General features: G+C 35.2%; 1 protein-coding gene across 2 annotated transcripts in view; it reads left to right on the forward strand.

Moving 5' to 3' along the window:
- Positions 1 to 5,545: 5,545 nt before the first annotated feature.
- The window catches only part of PPP1R3A (protein phosphatase 1 regulatory subunit 3A), a 39,963-nt gene continuing 27,069 nt past the window's right edge, over positions 5,546 to 18,439 (forward strand). Inside the window, exons 1-2 of one of the 2 annotated variants that reach the window (XM_042249195.2) lie at positions 5,546 to 5,985; positions 6,264 to 6,346. In XM_042249195.2, the coding sequence (XP_042105129.1) occupies positions 5,875 to 5,985; positions 6,264 to 6,346 (194 nt within the window). In that variant the 5' untranslated portion in view covers positions 5,546 to 5,874. Of the gene's footprint in view, positions 6,347 to 18,439 lie in introns of both variants that reach the window. The other variant, XM_015095296.3, reaches the window with a different exon arrangement.

The following is an 18,439-nucleotide window of genomic DNA, read 5'->3' on the forward strand; positions in this document are numbered from 1 at the left end:
AAGGAACTGGTAAGCCCCTCCAATATTCTTGCCTGAGATATTCCATGTACAGAGGAGCCAGGCGGGCTGCAGTCCATGGGATCACAAATAGTCAAACACAATGGAGTGACTGCATGCACCCTTAAGATTATTAGATAATTGTTCCAGTTTAAAGTGTACAACATCTTGAATTCATAAATTTATATTTTGAAATATGATTATAATTTGGTGGTGGTAGTTTAGTCGCTAAGTCATGTCCAACTCTTGCGATCCCATGGACTGTAGCCCACTAGGCTCCTCTGTCCATAGGATTTTCCAGGCAAGAATACTGGAGTGGGTTGCCATTTCCTTCTCTAAGGGATTTTTCTGACCCAGGGATCGAATCCAGGTCTCCTGCACTGCAGGAGCTACCTACTGAGTTACCAGGGAAGCCCCCGTCACATAATTTAGATGATGAAATTTCGAGTGATTTTTTTCCTTGTGAATTTTAAAACCACCATAATTGTATGTTTTTATTTCTTCATAAGCTTTCCATTTATTAACTCATTTGATCCTTGTAACAACCTTGGAGGTAGGAACTATTAGTATTGCTACTGTACAGCTACAGAAATAAAAGCACAGAAAGGTTAAGTAACTACCTAAAGCCCCTCAGCTAATAAACAGAAGCCGGATATAAGCATATACAGTGTGTCTCTAGACACTGTTGTCAAATTCCACAGTTCTATTATCTGTCAAATAGAGGTATGTGAATATGATCAACAATACTGCAATATTATCATCACCAAGAATAACAATAATAATATATACAATTTTTATTCTTTATATAGACTTGTCACTAGGCTTCCCAGGTGGTGCTAGTGGTGAAGAACCCACCTGCCAATGCAGGAGACCTAAGAGATGCAGATTTGATTCCTGGGTCAGGAAGATCCCCTGGAGGAGGGCATGGCTTAATCCTTAAAGCATGCGTGAAGTAGGACCCTTTAACAGTCCTTTAAAATAATAAATATCCGTATTAGCTCTAAAGAGATTATATAATTCATTTTTAATAACTGAGACCAATAGTTCCCAAATAGGAGTATAACAAAGTCTGAGGGAGAGAAGTAAAACAGTGTAAGATATAGTTACCAAAGGAGCAGGGGTTAAAAAAGGTTGAGAGACTCTGTCACAAAGAAAAATTATTGGGACATCTTGGGAGATCGTTCATCAAATGGAAAAAAGAAAGTTCACAAAAGTTAATTGATTATAAAAGTAAACTAAATCTAGAACAAATGAATTTTAATGACTATCTTTCAAAGAATGATTATTTTGTTAATTACGCATTATAAAACCAAAAGTCGGTGTATGGATGGTATACTATGGAGAATACTGCACTGAAAGCAGAGACATCTGAGTTTAAGTCCCAGCACTGTTACCAAATGTTGGGGTCCTTCATTGTTCTTGATTTCAGTTTTCTTATGTGAAAATGAAGGGATAGCCCAGAAGACTGTTAAGTGCCTCAGCGTTCTGCTTCTCTATAACTCACCTAAACTTTTGTTGTTTTTTTGTAAAAGTATTTTGTAGCCTCCGCATAAGAAAAAAAAAAAAAAGATGTGATAATTGAGGGATAATAGCTACAACTCTAATAGAACCTAAGTCCTTGACCCTAAGGCCAACAGACTAGTAGATTATGCATTATAACCATTCTGCAAACCAGAACCACTTGTGGGGCACCAGTAGATCTGTCAGTGCACCTGAGCCTATGTAGTTTGAGCATCTCACTCAGTGATTTTTGTTATGTATCAGTTGGCTTCCCTTGTGGTTCAGCTGGTAAAGAATCCACCTGCAATGCACAAGACCTGGGTTTGATTCCTGGGTCGGGAAGATCGCCTGGAGAAGGGAAATGCTACCCACTCCAGTATTCTGGCCTGGAGAATTCCATGGACTGTATAGTCCATGGGGTCGCAGAGAGTTGGAAATGACTGAGCGACCTTTACTTTCACTTGTGAATATTCATTGTTCCAGATTCTCTTTTGACAAAATGTTACTTGAATTTAAGTTGCAAAGACTTATGCTAACAAGGGAAACAAATGCAACATTATAATTAATCTCATAAAAGACTATTTCTTTTTTAGTCATCTGTGGATAAGATCAATATTTCTTATGTGACTTGCACTGTATCAGAGCTTACAGATCTTAGATACTTGAACTTATCTTTTTGCTGTGATAATAGAAGATCAAGTAATAGAAACTCAGTTGGCATTGAGACGGAATATTCAGAAAATATATATATACACATATGCTTAAACATAGTACATAAGCTCATAAAGATACATAAATATAAAACTTTTAATCTCCATTATCTTTTGTTTGCTCTTCCAAATTCATGCACCACTTTTTTCACCCTTTTCCATCCTGCTCTGTGCTCTGGGAGACTGACCTGAATGAACTGTGATAGTACCCATAGCCTTTGGCCAACGGGTAACCAGTAGGATACTGTATGAAAGGATAAGAGTGAATGAAGTGTTTTTGCCCACGGATCACTCCTGCTCATCTTCAGCTGACTGTGTCCCTTGACTAAAGATCACTGATCCCCTTTAGCCTGGTGAATAGTTTATGACATTCTGTGCTTTGAAGTTTTGATACTTGGCCCCTTTCCTCATTTCTTGAAAAACTGTAGCAGTTCTGATGCAATTGGCCCCAGTTTACTGCACAAACTCCTGTGGATTTTCTGCATTTACACTTTTAAATAGATACTTGTAAATAAGCCCTCCTGGAATTATCAAATTTTGTGCATGGCGTCTATATTTCCTATTTACAGGGATCCTGATTGAAACAGTCTTTTATGTTAAAGGTACCTTTGAAAATCTTTGGTTAAGACAAAAGAAGTAAATGCACGGAAACTTGAACTGCAATTTGATTAAATAAATAAATAGTCATAACTGATAAAAACAGTATACTTAAGTAATTGAGGAAAAATATAAAATTTATATTATTAAAATTGAGGTAGCAGTGAATATAAGAAAATGAGACGTTGGCCTGATATGGAAAAAAAGTAAGGAGATGTGAATTTTAACTGATACAAACACCAAGTCACAAGGCTGAAACTGACAGAGCTTCCTCCATGCCCCAGAGACACCTGATCTGTGCTACTACATTCATCTAGGGGCAGCTCATTACTGGAATAATATAGGCAAGCTGGAAAGATTCATAGAAGAGTAACAAAATGATAAAAAGTGCTGAAGGACTGACCTATAAGAAGAGATTAAAAAGAGGAAATCACTCTGCTTTAGCTAAGCAGTGACTAAGGGGAACATCTATAATTATGCGAAGGTTATAAACTCCAAAAGATAGGCAGCGATTACTACAAATCTAGGGTGTAGTGCTTTGCAGAAAGATAAATTAAGAAAAGGAGATTTTAACTCAAAAAACAGGACCATTTCCTAATGCAGAGCTATTTTACGTCTTCTAAAGCTAAGTGTTCTATAATATAGCCTTTGAAAACGACAAAAATGAAGCAAATTACAAACCATTACTTATTATTATATATATAGATTCTGTACAATATATTTCTATCTATCCTATCCACCTAACTAGCTGATCTAACTATTGGTGTATCTCAGAAATCAACCTTTCACAAACATACATATAGCTATTTATTTAGCAATATATTAAATAAATATTTATTTAGTAAGCATCTCATTTAATTGTTAACATTACATTTTAGCAATCAGAGAAACTTAGGGTAAGAAAATTTAAGCAATGTTCTGAAGGTTACCCAGCTAGTAAGTATCACAGCCAGAGTACAAACCCAGGGGTCTTTATCTCCATGTCTCTGCTTATCATCCCTGAATAGTTAAACTACTTCAGTACATTATTATATCATTTCCACAACAATTCTCCATTCTTGAACAATCCATGTGGTCAACATCCATTCTAGCTATGTGATAAAGCCTAAAGTAGTTTTCATTTCCTGATCCTAGATAGATAATACTTATTTTTAATCTTGCAAAATAATTCCTTAATTCATTATTGTACACAATTCAAGTTATTCGGTAAGTTATAATTATTTATAAAGCTTAAATTTAAGAAAGTATGCTATTGAGTTCTCTTAAAAAAATAATCACCTCTCACAATTTATTTGAGTTGAAAATACACTGAAAGAAAACCTTGGTCAAGGCTAATATTTAAAATAGTACAGAGACCATAAAGTAAAATGAATGAGTCCTTTTCACTTAAAATCTTCAGCCTCTGTGGTTAGAGATTACTGCTATAGTAGTTTCTTTTGTGTATTTCCAGGAATTTTCTATGTCCATATCTGCGTATACTTTCTATTCTTCACTTAGAAGTTATTTTGGTTGTCTTTCCACATCAACACATAAATTGGTACTTTATCCTTTTTAACGACTGTAAAATATTCTATTGAATGGGTGTAACATTGTTGATGGATATTTAGATAGCTTCTAAAATAATCAGTCCTATTATGAACATATATTTACATTCATCTTTGCAGACTTATCCCTTACTGATAGGGCAAATTTGCAGCTGGAGCATTTTCTAGGTCAAAGCATATGTATGTTTACATTTTAATAGGTATTTCCCAATTGTGATCTACAAAATAGATTTTACATTAATACAAAAATATGAGAGTCTAAACAGGCTGCTCACACTCTAAAATTCACATAGAACCCAACATGTCATGGTATTAACTTCTGCTTTGTGAGCATAAAATGGCATTTTGCCAAACATTTTATTCTACATAAATATTTTATTCCAGGTTTATCATTGTCTACTTATATTTCAAGTCATTAACATATTACTTGTTTATATTTTTCTGTGACTTAATTAAAAGAAACTTGCTAGTGTTTGAAATAACAGATTTTACTAATTATTTGTCTTACACCTTAACTTACACGATTTCTTCCACCTGGAAAATCTACCTCATTCTAACCCTACATGTCTATGTCTTATCTACCTTTCATGATTTCTTTCAAATGATACCTTCTCCATCTTAATCTTGTTTCTTTCCTCAGAACTCCCAGCATCTTCTTTAACCATTTAGAGTTACATTATATATAAGTCCATGATCAGTGGTGGCTATCATTATTATTAAATACTGGATCTTTCCAGTTCTATATATGTTCTTATTCTCTCCTGCCTTCCTTTGCCTTCTTCAATGGATAGATCAAACTCAAACTACATATTTAGTATTGTGATACTATTTTTATTCTCTTTTAAAATAAATGGTTCAATTTTTAATTTTTAATATCAACAGGTTAAAGTAATATTTTTATTTAAAGTTGCAGATTTTCAAACACAGAAGAAAATTATTTAAGATGTCTCTTTAGAACTCATAAACACACTCAATTTTAAAAATTAAGAGTTAAATCTGAAACATGCTGCTGAGAGTTAATGTGGATGCTATCATATTAAAGGCCTTTGGAGGCAAGCAAGCATAGTTTACACGCCATCGGACCTATTTATAGAGCTGACTCCTTTTTGTAATGTCAACTGTAACCTTATACTTATTTTAAGCCTCAGTGTCTCAAATATCAGCCTCTACTAGTTGTACAGTTCTCCCTTATTTGATATCAGAGAGCCCAATGGAGCCTTCTGAAGAACCTAGTCAGATTAGCAAAGATAACTTTTTAGAAGTTCCTAGTTTATCTGATTCTCTTTCTGAAGATGAAGAAGTTAAAGCTACCTTCAGACCTGGATTCTCCCCACAACCTAGCAGACGAGGTTCTGATTCATCTGAAGACATTTACCTGGACTCTCCACCATCAGGTGCAAGAAGAGTTTCATTTGCTGACACCTTTGGATTCAATCTTGTATCTGTTAAAGAATTTGATTCCTGGGAATTACCGAGTGGTTCAACTGATTTTGACTTAAGGAAGGACGTTTTCCACACAGAAGAATATGTTTTATCCCCACAATTTGGCTTGCCTTCTTCAAAAGAAGATCTTATGCAACAACTTCAAGTACAGAAAGCGGTACTGGAATCAACCGAGTATCCTCCTGGATCTACAAGTATGAAGGGCATTATTCGAGTTTTGAATATTTCTTTTGAGAAGTTAGTATATGTGAGAATGTCCTTAGATGACTGGCAGTCATATTATGATATATTAGCAGACTATATCCCAAATTCATGTGATGGTGAAACTGACCAGTTCTCCTTTAAGATATCATTGGTTCCTCCTTATCAAAAAGATGGCAGTAAAGTTGAGTTTTGTATACGTTATGAAACTTCTCTTGGTACATTTTGGTCAAATAATAATGGCACAAATTATGTATTGGTTTGTCAAAAGAAAGAACAAGAGCCGGAGCCTGAAAAACTACAGGAAGACGTTCCTAATAGACAAATAAAAGGCTGCTTAAAGGTAAAATCAAGGTGAGGATATATCTTACATCATTACTTTTCATAATTTGAAAGTTTTTAAAAGTCATTCTTTATTTCACTACTAAGAAATAGCCATGCTGTTTAAAAATTTAGTCTTGTTATGTATAAAGCAATGGTGCTAGGCTTTAACAAGGTCAGTGATATTTGAATAATAGCACTGTGTCATCTCTCCTCCAGATGTAAGGAAAATATGGGTATAAGGTAACAGATAGCATGGGGAGTGCAATCTGTATATTTCCTACCTAATGAGCTATAAATTGCTTAAATTCAAACCATGGAATCTAGATTCTTAACATGTAAAACTTTATTTTGCCATTTAAAGTATATTTATGTTTAATATTTTAAATACTTTTGCTATACTTAAAAACATTTCTGATGAGCATAAAACTGTGTTTCAATATGTACCTAGTGCTCAGAAATTCATAGACTTCCCCTCAAAATTTTCAATGACATTTAGTTGTATAGGGATGTCTGGAGTGACACATATTTAGTTACATTTCAAGAGCTATGATGACTTTAGTGATAAGCTCAAAGAAAGTAGTATATGAGCGGTATATGAATTATCTATAAAAATTTATAATTATAACCAAATGTAACATTATAAAACACAAAGTAGTATAATTTAGTAAAAGTAAAGGGAGCAGAATAAAAAAATGACCCAAGTATAAATAAGGATATTAGCTTTATAGATTAGAGATTTGGGATATGACCCTTCATTAGTAACCTTGCTCTCCTGTTAACGTAAAAAAATAAAATAAAATAAAAATAAATAGGTATTCAGTTCTCTCTATTGTAGAGTTGGCTCATTTCCATGACGGTAGGTGAGTAGATAAAACATCCAGGAGGAGATGGATGTCTTCTGCTCCTCAGAGTGTCCCAGAGGAAAATCACATTGCTGTACCAGCCACAGGCAAAAGCTTGATTATTTTCTGGATGGTCCATCCTAACTGTCATTAGACGCAAAGATTCTAGTAACTGCACCAGAAATAGTGTAATATGACAAAAAGGGAACTGTATTAGGAATCAAGACATCCAGATTCTAAGTGGAATTAAATAAAAATAAAAACATAAAGAATTACATTGGAAAATTTTCAATCTCTCATGCTCTAATGCCTTGATCTATGATCTAATAATAACCACTAAATGTGCTATTCTAATGCATTAATGAACTAAATATAATGTAAGTGAAACAATTCAATCATAGAAAATATTTCTGTTTTCATTATTCTTTAAAGTAATTTAAAGGTTGGTTTACCTGACTTTGTGAGTTATGCTGTCTTTCTTAGTCCAAATAAACTTTCTTAGTTTTTAACTGATGCTATTGAGAAATAATAAAATCATAATCTGTGTGCTAAAATAATTTATGTTTATGAGATTACTCAGCAACATGTTAGTTATGTAGACAAAATATGTTCAACACTATTAATAAACTAATTTGTATATATAAACATACACATATTAAATACTTTACAAATAAGATCATCATCAGTGAATAATGTACAGGCTGCAACTTGGTCTATATATTAGAGAAAAGTGAAATTTTAAAAAGGCACACCCGTATTGTCAAAGATCTCATAAAAGAAGGAATGTTTACCTCTGGATTTTTCTGCAAGTTAGAAATGCAGTTTAAAATTATAAGCATTACAAGCTGAACTATGGTAAAGATAGAGGATTCCTTTGATAGACCAAACTTGACTTGAGAATAAGAACAAAAATGGATAACTGCTAGGCCTAATCTACCCCAGTCTTGATATTATTGAAACTTCTCCTAGTCTAAGATATGTGTAACTGGATATATATCCATACCCACATTTATATTCAGAACAGTAATTGTTAGGTTCATAGCGGACACCATTCAAGTTTTAATATTGCTTTGGGGAAAAACTTGAGAAGAACTAAACCACAAAATGGTCTAAAGGCCTGTAAAGTTTCCTAATGAGTTATAAAAATGGAAAAAATCTCTCTCCTTCAAAACCACAAATACATTTTCTGCACTTCTATAACTTAAAAATGACCAACATAATTCAAACCACATTTTGAAAAAAAAATGCATTTGCCTCTGGAGAAGGCCTTTTGTGCTAAGTTTCAGTCCAACATGAATTTTTACATCTGATTTATATACCACTCAAAATGGAGTGTATAAAGGAAATCCTGACAGATCCTTAGAACAGCATGTGCCATAATAGAATATTTATACAGCTTTTCCATGATATAATTTATATGCAATGGGGTTTCAAATATTCCTAAAACTCACACAAGAGAGCATTATCGAATTTCTAAATGAATATTGCAGTTGGATTTCATTGTGAAGAATTTGGTTAAGGAAAAATAGCACATCTTATTAGTGTTCCTTTATGAAATGTGTACTCGGCTAAAGCAAAAATTCACTAACACATATTTGATCAAAAAAGTTACAGCTTCTAAAATATCTTCCTCCCTTCAAAAGTTACAGAATTTTGTAATTTAATTTGTAATTTAATTTAGTGGTCAGTTATTTGAGAAGATAAATGCTGAAGAGAAATATATGTCAATTTTTACTTCATATATGCAAGGTAGATTAATAATAGTATGTAATATAAGTCAGAGTTAGACTGAAAATAAGTCTGTCTTAACGTGGAGAGTAGCAACTAACGTGAATTCCTCTTGATTCCAAAGTTAATTTGCTATCAGGGTCTCAGAGAGTGTATCTTCTAAAAGCGTCAAGAATCCCTTCTAAACAGGTACAGAATGAACTGTGAGAACACATTTAGTGAGGTAGGATTTCTGTTATGTCAGTCACCCTAGGCATGATGTTTTCTCTATGGAAGATTTTTTCAGTTCAGAGTTTGCAAACCTCCACATTGATGTGGTTGTCTGATTTTTTTGTTTATGGTTTTTCTTCATTCTTATTAATCTATCCCCTTTGGATAGAAAGAAATATCTAGTGGGGGAGGAAAAGAGAATTGTAACTCATAGGCATGTGACCGAGAGTGACCCAGAGGTATTTAATTGCACTGAAAGGCATGCATCATGAGATACTTGATAAGTGTTACCGCATATGTAGTACTGAAGTATGTGTTAGCAAACAAACTAAGCAGACTGCTGATCTACGTCCCATGGACATCACTTCAAAATAAGTGACCAAAAGAATTAAATAACATTGATATAAGTAATATTAGGTATATTAGATAAATAAACTAAAAATAACATGCAGAAGCAATATACCTTCAAAGTTAAAATTTGGGTTTCAGAGATAAACATATCTGGGTTTGAGTCTAAGCTGCACCACATGCTAGCTGTGTGACCTTCTGCAAGTTAAACTCAATATCCCTTCTGTTAATTGTGAACAACAATGGTACAATCTCGTAGAGATTGCTAGAGATTTCCATAAAATAATACATACAAAGTTTTGGCCTAGTGTATGGCACATAGTAAGTTATCAGAAAATAATAACTCCTGTAAAAAGCCAAAGCCAACTCTAGCTTTAGGTGGATCTGAAAAACCCTAGAGAGGCCCAAACTATCCAAAAGTTTCTCTTTTCTTTCTTTTCAGAGTTTCTGAAATTTCTGTTTTGGAGAGCAATTTTCTTTGTTTTTTTTTCAGGATTTTAATCAACAAGGGAAACCCACTGAATTGTCAGTTTTCTTAAGATGTGTGTTACCTGATATATGGAACATCTTAAAGTTGGAAAAGATCTTAATGACTATTAAAATTTTCATGCTTAATAAATTAAAAAATTAAGGACTAGATCAAAAGGATTAAAAAAGGCTTGACTGTGGCATTGAACAGATATTATTTATCCAAGTTCATATTCATATTTATAATATTCATAATACATAATAAATATTTATAATATTCACAATGCATATTTATCCCAGTTGATATTCACTTAATAACTATGTGGCTACGGACATATTATTTTACTTCTCTAAGCTGCTATTTCTTTATATGTAAAATAGGGGCAATGGTGCTTGTCCAGTCTTGTGATGATTAAGTTAACATAAAATGAGATTATATTTTTAAAGCTTCTAGTAAAGTGTTGGGCACATATATAGCCATCAAAACTCAAATATAATTGCCATCATTATTATCAAACTGTGTTCAGCTAATTTCTTGGTTCTTGGACTTGTGTTATTTCTTCTGACATCATAGTCTTCTTGTTAGGGTTTTATTCCATAAGTGTTTATTAAGGGCCTGTGTGTCAGGTACTGTGTTGTTAGGCACAAGGTTGGAAACATGACTCAGTGAAGACCAGAGGCCCCAAGGAAAGTGAGGGCTGAGAGCGGAGGGGGTGAGGAGAGAGAACATTAAAGCCAAGCTCAGATTCTTCAGGTAAACAAGGGGAGCCACAGATGAAAAATAAGAACCACTTACATTACATTTTGAGTTTTCTCAGATCTGTGATCAATAACTGATCTTGAGTACTGGCCAGGGGACTGACCTTTTCAGCATATCCTTTTCCCTACCAACAGCTGCTAAATGTTCCCAACTGTTGGGTACACAGACTGACTTCACATGGTCTTGTATTTTATTAAGTGAAACCAATTTATTATTTTAAGTAATGAAATGGCATGATATAGGTGTTGGATGGTATTTATAACTTGGCCAGGTGAATGCAAATAAATTCCTGAAAGATTTCAATGCCAAAGAAAAAAAAAAAAGATTACTCTTCAGTTTCTGTACCTGAGGAATAATAGAAACGGGCACATTCAAGAATGGGAATGAGAGAGAGGCTTTCTAAAGTATGACTTGAAGATTACAGAGAGTTTATCTTTCAGGGTGGTAAACTGTTAAAATGAGGCCAAGAAAAACATTGGAAAATGGTGCCTAATACATGCTCACATTGCCTGTTCCAGTCAGAGCTATAGCATTGTGAGACTTCCTTAATTTACACTTACAGTATAATCTGGAGTGCTGGAAATAGTCCAAAAAAGTGTAAATAGCCCCATGAAGCCTTTAGGACTTAATATATTCCATAACTAACCTGTTTTGAGTCCTAACTAATTGTGGAAGCCTGGTCTGTTTAAGGGAGGGACCTCTGGCAAGGCCACATGGAAACATAAAACACAGCTGCACAGGACCCGTCAAGAGGACTGTTTGGAAACTGCCGGCTGGTTGACAACAAGGAGCCAACTAGCTTAGAGTTTCCTTGGAGATCTACCAGAGCTTTGTGGCTTCCTGGTCTTGTGGGAAATCCATACTCCTATAAGCCTTGACTTTCCCTAGAGTAGTTTTGAACCTTTTCTGAGAGAAGAAGAGGGTCTCATCACTCAAGAGTTTCTCTCAAGCCCTAGCTGAAGGGAATCACTATAGATGCCAGGCCTCAAATGGGTCCTCTGGGATCTCTACGAGCCTGATTTCCCACCTGAAGCCCATCTGCAGCCTGTAAAAATGGAACGGGGGCCAAGGACACAGAGCCAATAAAGCTCCAGGCAAAAGATGATTGTGAAGTGGGACACAAGTTTTTCACCTTCTTCCAGTTCTGCTGACTGTGACTCCTGTCCTTGTTCCAAGGTTTCACCCCAACAGGCCAACAGGAATAGTGTAAGGGAAGTTATCTCAAGGGCAGATACCTGAAGTGGGCCTGATTGCCCACTATGTTGTCAGACTTAAAAGATCATACAGATATAGGTATATGTGTGTTTATATGCGTATGCACACATTTACACAATACACACACACAAAACTCTTCTTAAATGCAGACACCTCCAGGATGGAAGGGACTATACCTACCTTATACCCAGTTAAAGTCAACTGCACAAATGGGCTTTGAGTTTGGATTGAGACAACGGAAATGGATAATTTTAGAGCAGAGAGCACTATGGGCTACAAGGCAGATTTGAGTACAGAGTTGTGGTAAGAGCTGTACAGAAGCAGAAGGGCCCAGGAGATCTGGAGTATGTGTTTATATTTGGGAGGGAAGGAGGATTCCAAAAACAATAAGGCATATTGGAAACAGCATAAGCAGTAAAGTAGGGCATATTTGGGCTTTCATTCTTACTAATTAGTAGCTGTATGAACTTGGATAAATTACACTTTGTATCCATTTTATTTAGATGTAAAATAGGGATATAATTTGTACTTGGCAGAGTTGCTATGAGAAATTCATTAGCTAACATATATAAACATTTATCCCAGTTGCTGACACTTTGTAGATACTCAAAATGGCATTGGTGATATATTCCATATTTTAAAATCTTGTATATGGCTAGTCCTATGACCAAAATTAATGAAGAAATGTTTTTTCCCTCAATATCATTTCTGCTACCTAGACCCAGGTTAGTACAAATCCATAGTTTTGTAGCTCAGTTGGTAAAGAATCTGCCTGCAATGCAGGAGACTCAGGTTCAATCCCTCAGTGGGAAAGTTCCCCTGGAGAAGGAAATGGCTACCCATTCCAGTAATCTTGCCAGGAGAACCTCACCGACAGAGGAGCCTGGTGGGCTACAGTTCATGGGGTCACAAAGAGTCAGGCATGACAGAGTGACACACAGACACATGTTTTAGAATTATAGATTTTTCAATAAGTTTGGGGGCACTAACTAGGGAAACTAATATTTTATAACATTGCTACTATGGGGGGAGAATGATTCTCAAATTCCAGAAACTTCTGGGCTACAAAAATTTTTTGGAACATCAGTCAGAAACTAGGTATTTTTTTTAAATGAAATACAACATGTGTTTTCCTTAAGGTAGTTCTTAAGATGGTTCTTTTGGACTAAAAACTGAGTTGGCTATACACAGTTTCATCTTATCATCTCTGTATAAATACATGAATAGAGAGTGAAATTTAATTTGATATCATTTTTTCCTTTAAGAAGATATATTATGCCCCTTTGAATTTTAATCATTCCTCTGCTTTTAAAGCATTTTCTGTACCCCATCACTGTATAAAAAGAAAAGGGTCCTTAGGACATAACTCTCAAATCTTTTGAGGTTTTTATTCTGCTTCTCTAATAACTTTTCTTGGGTAACTGGCACGGTAGTATTATTGTCTATTATATAAATAATACTGCAATTTCCTGTTAGTATGGTGGTGAGTATCCCCACCTGTCACTCTGGAGACCAGGGTTCGATTTCCCAATGGGAAAGCAGCGGAAACCTTCTGGGCTTCCCTGGTGGCTCAGACAGTTAAGAGCCTGCCTGCAGTTGGGAAACTCGGGTTCAATCCCTGGGTTGGGAAGATCCCATGGAGAAGGACATGGCCACCCACTCCAGTATTCTTCCCTGGAGAATTCCATGAATGGAGGGGTCTGAAAGGCTATGGTTTATGGGGTCACAAAGAGTCAGACATGACTGAGCAACTAACACTTTCACTCTCATATAAATAATAACTGGTTTTGAAACCTTAATCAGACCATCCTGCTGTTTAAAGATTTTATGACCAATAGAAATAAATTGCCACACTGGACTGTTACACAGCACTGTAACAGAGACCAACTGTTCATTAAAAAAACCTGTCCTAGGAAATTTCGTTGTTCCCTCCCCTTATAGTTACTCTGAAAACTGTCTGTCTGTGTTGCATACCAGTGCTATTCGAATTACAACTAGAAATGGGATTCAAACATCCTAAGACAATGATTTGTCCTATGTGCAGCTGTGGATTTGAATTTCATTCACCCCTTTTGAAATTTGTGAAGTAAAAAAGATCAAAATACCCCCAAGGTTTAAATCTATAAAGCATGCCAAACTGTAGATGCTTTTACTAATTATGTGAAACAGATTTTATAGCCCATTTAACACTGATGGTATTCCGCTTATTTTACAGAATTAAACCATGATACAAAGCTATCCTATTGATGATGAAATTATAAGAAAAACCCCAAACTGGTTTTCACTTTTAAAAATTATTATAGATGTCTTCACACAATTACAAATTACATAGAACTGCTTGGGTAACTTTCAGCTTCATAAACCATATAGGAAATAAAGCAGTATTTTTTCATTTTAATAAGTCTCCTCCTGGTGATTAATCTTAAAATAACATATTGTTACTACTTAAATATCCTGAGTATTTTACCAATAGAAAAATCTCACCAAATTTTAAAATTACATTCAGGCACAAGCAGGAAAAAAAAAAAAAAAAAGATCCTCAGATGTAATCTTGAGTATGTATATAAGACTATTGTGGTTTAGTGTAAATGAAATTATAATCGTTTTTCCCAAGGCACTAGATCTGAACAGTCTTCCTTGAATTGTATTGTAGGAGAGGCCATCTAATTCTGTCCTTTGCTTTCAGACAAAATTACTCTGAAAACTACCTAAACCAAATGCTTATAATATTCTCTTCTTAAACATCTCCTGGAGAGATTGTATTCTTTAGTAAAGTAGTCTATCAGGAAATTCTGTATCTTTCATGTAGTCATTCCTGTTGTTCTATGTCTTTAATCTCGTCCTTTTTAATGCTGATTCTCAATTGAAATAAATGTTGGCATTCCTATCCTTATACTTAAAGTTAGAATTACACTGTTTATGTGACTGATTTCTATTTGCTGTATCAAATAAGCTCAATAAACTTAGATCTCCCCTCGAGTTCCTGACTATTAAACTAATAAGCTAGTTTGTAGTATTTCAACGCAAAAGTCAGAGAAGAAAAAGATCACCACCAAGCAGTGAATGATAGCACTGTTATAAGGGCTGTGCACTGCCAGAACCACGGTTATCAGGGAAAGCTGAATGGATTCGCAGGCTAGCTAAGAAGCGCTCCCAATCCTACCTTCTTTACCTTTGAGTCCTGATTATTGAACTCCTGTTGAAGTCATAGAAGGGAATAGACTTTATCTTACTAAATGACAACATTAAAAGTACTTCAGAAGATCATTACATTTATTCCTCAATCCTACATATAAAGTTAGCCGTATTAGATTTGTTGAAGCTCTTTTAGACAAATAATGAATAATTTTGAATAATTGTTACTATTTTCTAGAAATCTAATCTTTAATACAATTCATTCAATAATATACTTTTATGAGTACATTGAAAATAAATTTTGAATAGATTTATAAAAGCAAATATAATACTGACGAACTGAAATTTAAGCTATCTTAAATTTCAATGATTAAATTTAAGTATCATTTTGTAGAAAGGTTAATACTGTGTCTACAAACAGAAGTCATTTGAATATATGTTAAAATGATTGATTCTGTGTCTATGCATGTTTACATTTTTTCCCATATATGATTTTTAATTGGAGGATCATTGCTTTACAATGTTGTGTTGGTTTCTGCATACATCAACATGAATCAGCTGTAGGTATACGTATGTCCCCTCCGTCTTGAACTTCCCTCTTAGCTCCCACCACATTCCACCCCTCTAGGTTGTCACAGAGCTCCAGTTTGAGTTCCCTGAGTCATACAGCAAATTCCCACTGGTTATCTGTTTTACATATGGCAGTGTATATGTTTCCACACTACTCACTCCAAGAGTGTCACAATTGTAACTGAAAGGTATTGTTTGAAGGAATTAATATGTACAGAGTATTGGTACAGTCAACCTAGTTGACAATGCATTTATTAAACATGTGTGTGCTAAGTCGTTTCAGTCATGTCAGACTCTTTGTGACTCTATGGACTGTAACCCCTCAGGCTCCGCTGTCCATGGGATTCTCCAGGCAAGAATACTGGAGTGGGTTGTCATGCCCTCCTCCAGGGGATCTTCCCGAGCCAAGGATTGAATCTACATCTCCCATGTCTCCTGCATTGGCGGGAGGATTCTTTACCACTAACACCACCTGGGTTTCAAAAATTCTAAACATGTCAATATATACATAAAATGAATGAATAAAAATAATCACTTCAGCATGAAATTCTTGAGCTTCCTCCATATTTGTCTATACATTCAATATCTGTGCTGAGCTTCTAACATGGGAGAAAGAATAAGTAATTGTGCCCACCTGCGTGCAAGTCATCCTTGATGCATTTTTTTCTTGGTGGAAAGTACACATATATGTACATAGCAGCTTCTCACTTTTCACAAAGATAGTAATTTTCCAGTATTTTATACTGTTTGTATTAGTAATAATACCTCATTCAAAGCTAACTTTGGTAAATCAAGTTAAGTTTGAGACCATGGCAGTTATACAAATATTCAAGGCATTTATTTACAAATATCATAAAACTCATGCAGTTCAGGGCTACTCCTATGGCCGATTTATTCATGTTAGGCACCTTGCTTTTGCCCTTTCATGGCTTTGACAAGCTTCCTTAAAACTACCTGCATTTCTGGCAACATTTTCCCATAGAGTAGCTACTCCCATGACGCAAAATAAAACAACTCCTTAAATAAAAGGGTTGATGTTTGCCATGTTTGCATCTGATGCAACTTATAGGCAAAGAAATTAACATTCAGTGAAACTTTACTGTTTATCAGATATCTTTATTTTAAGGAGGAAGACTGTTGTCATATACCCCTTTACATATGTTTAGTCACAGTGTTGTCAATACTACCTTTACAACAGTGGCCTTTCCCCGCACTTTCAAAAGTTTCAGAAACTTTTATGTGTGCACCATCTTCCCGATTGGACTGCAAGGTCCTTGAGGTCAGTGATGATATATTTGTTTAAGCATTATTCCCCACTGTGACTGTCATGTAGAAAAGCTCTAAGAAAAATATTGATTAAAGCTGATAACCATAAAGTCTGGTAAAATCCTAAAGTATTCATTCTGAATAATTAAGGAATGAATTATGCTTATTATAACATTAATGAAGAGTGGTTTTATTGGTTTCACAATCTTTAAAACTCAGGGGCCTTCTGGTCATCTCCATCTGGATACCCAGGTGGGAAATTAACTTCCTTATGTCCAAAACCAAAGTTACATTTCCCCTTCAATCCTAGTCCCTCTTTCTTTATTCTATATTTTGTTTAAAATCATAAACATCATTCCAGCCATGAAAATAAGAATTGTCAACATAAGAAATGATGACGTGATTTCTCTTTTGCCAACTCATATTAATTCTGCACTCATATTCTATTCCATTGCCACAGAAGTGATGATTGTGCATTTGATTAAAAATAAACATTATTTTTAAAATAAAGAATAAAGTATACAAAAACCATAGTTACATATAAAAACAACAGATAAGAGAGTAATTTATCCCTGAATATTTGCATATTTGTTGCCTAAATTGACTCAAAATTGAATTTAGAATTGAGCATATCACCCATATTAACATCTTGTAGTCAGTCTAAATTTACTTTCAGGTACCAGGATATCAAAGGAAGATCAAATTGAAAAATAAGTTAATATAGTCAGTGGCACCCCACTCCAGTATTCTTGCCTGGAAAATCTGACAGTGGAGCCTGGTAGGCTGAGGTCCATGGGGTCACTAAGAGTTGGACACAACTGAGCGACTTAACTTTCACTTTTTACTTTCTTGATTTGGAGAAGGAAATGGCAACCCACTCCAGTATTGCCTGGAGAATCTCAGGGATGGGGGAGTCTGGTGGGCTGCTGTCTATGGGGTAGCACAGAGTTGGACACGACTGAAGTGACTTATTATTTCTTAGGCAGCATCGGATACTAAAGGATCATTCAGTCTTCCCTTTTTTGTCTTCTAAAGAGCTGACTCATTTTCTTTGGGACCCTTTAGACTGTAGTCTGCCTGGACGCTCAGTTTATGGGATTCTCCAGGCATGATCACTGGAGTGGGTTGCTATGCCCTCTTTCCTCTAAGGGATCTTCCCCACCCAGGGATCAAACCTGTGTCCTGTGCCTCCTGCAATGCAGGCAGATTCTTTACCCGCTGAGTCATTGAGGAAGCCCACTGAGTCACTACAATGTTACTATTCTGTAATGTCATATAATCTTAATATTCCAAATAAATATCCATTGGTCAGCTTTTGGCTTCCTTCATACCAAAAGGGTTGCAAAAACTCAGACATGACGGAAGCAACTTAAAACACACACACACACGCCACAATCCAGACCAGTGGGAAAATAGAAAAATCCAACAGGTTGAGTAACAAAAGACCAGAAACAGATACTGTATGTCCACCGATCAGAACTGAGTCATTCATTCTTTCTTTTTGCCAGGACCATGGCCAATACTGATTATTCATGTTAGTTCTACTGCTGCTGCTTGCTGCACTCACTGATTCTGACACCT

The sequence above is a fragment of the Ovis aries genome, chromosome 4 (assembly GCF_016772045.2).
Source record: "Ovis aries strain OAR_USU_Benz2616 breed Rambouillet chromosome 4, ARS-UI_Ramb_v3.0, whole genome shotgun sequence".
In the NCBI taxonomy this organism is placed as follows: Eukaryota; Metazoa; Chordata; class Mammalia; order Artiodactyla; family Bovidae; genus Ovis; species Ovis aries.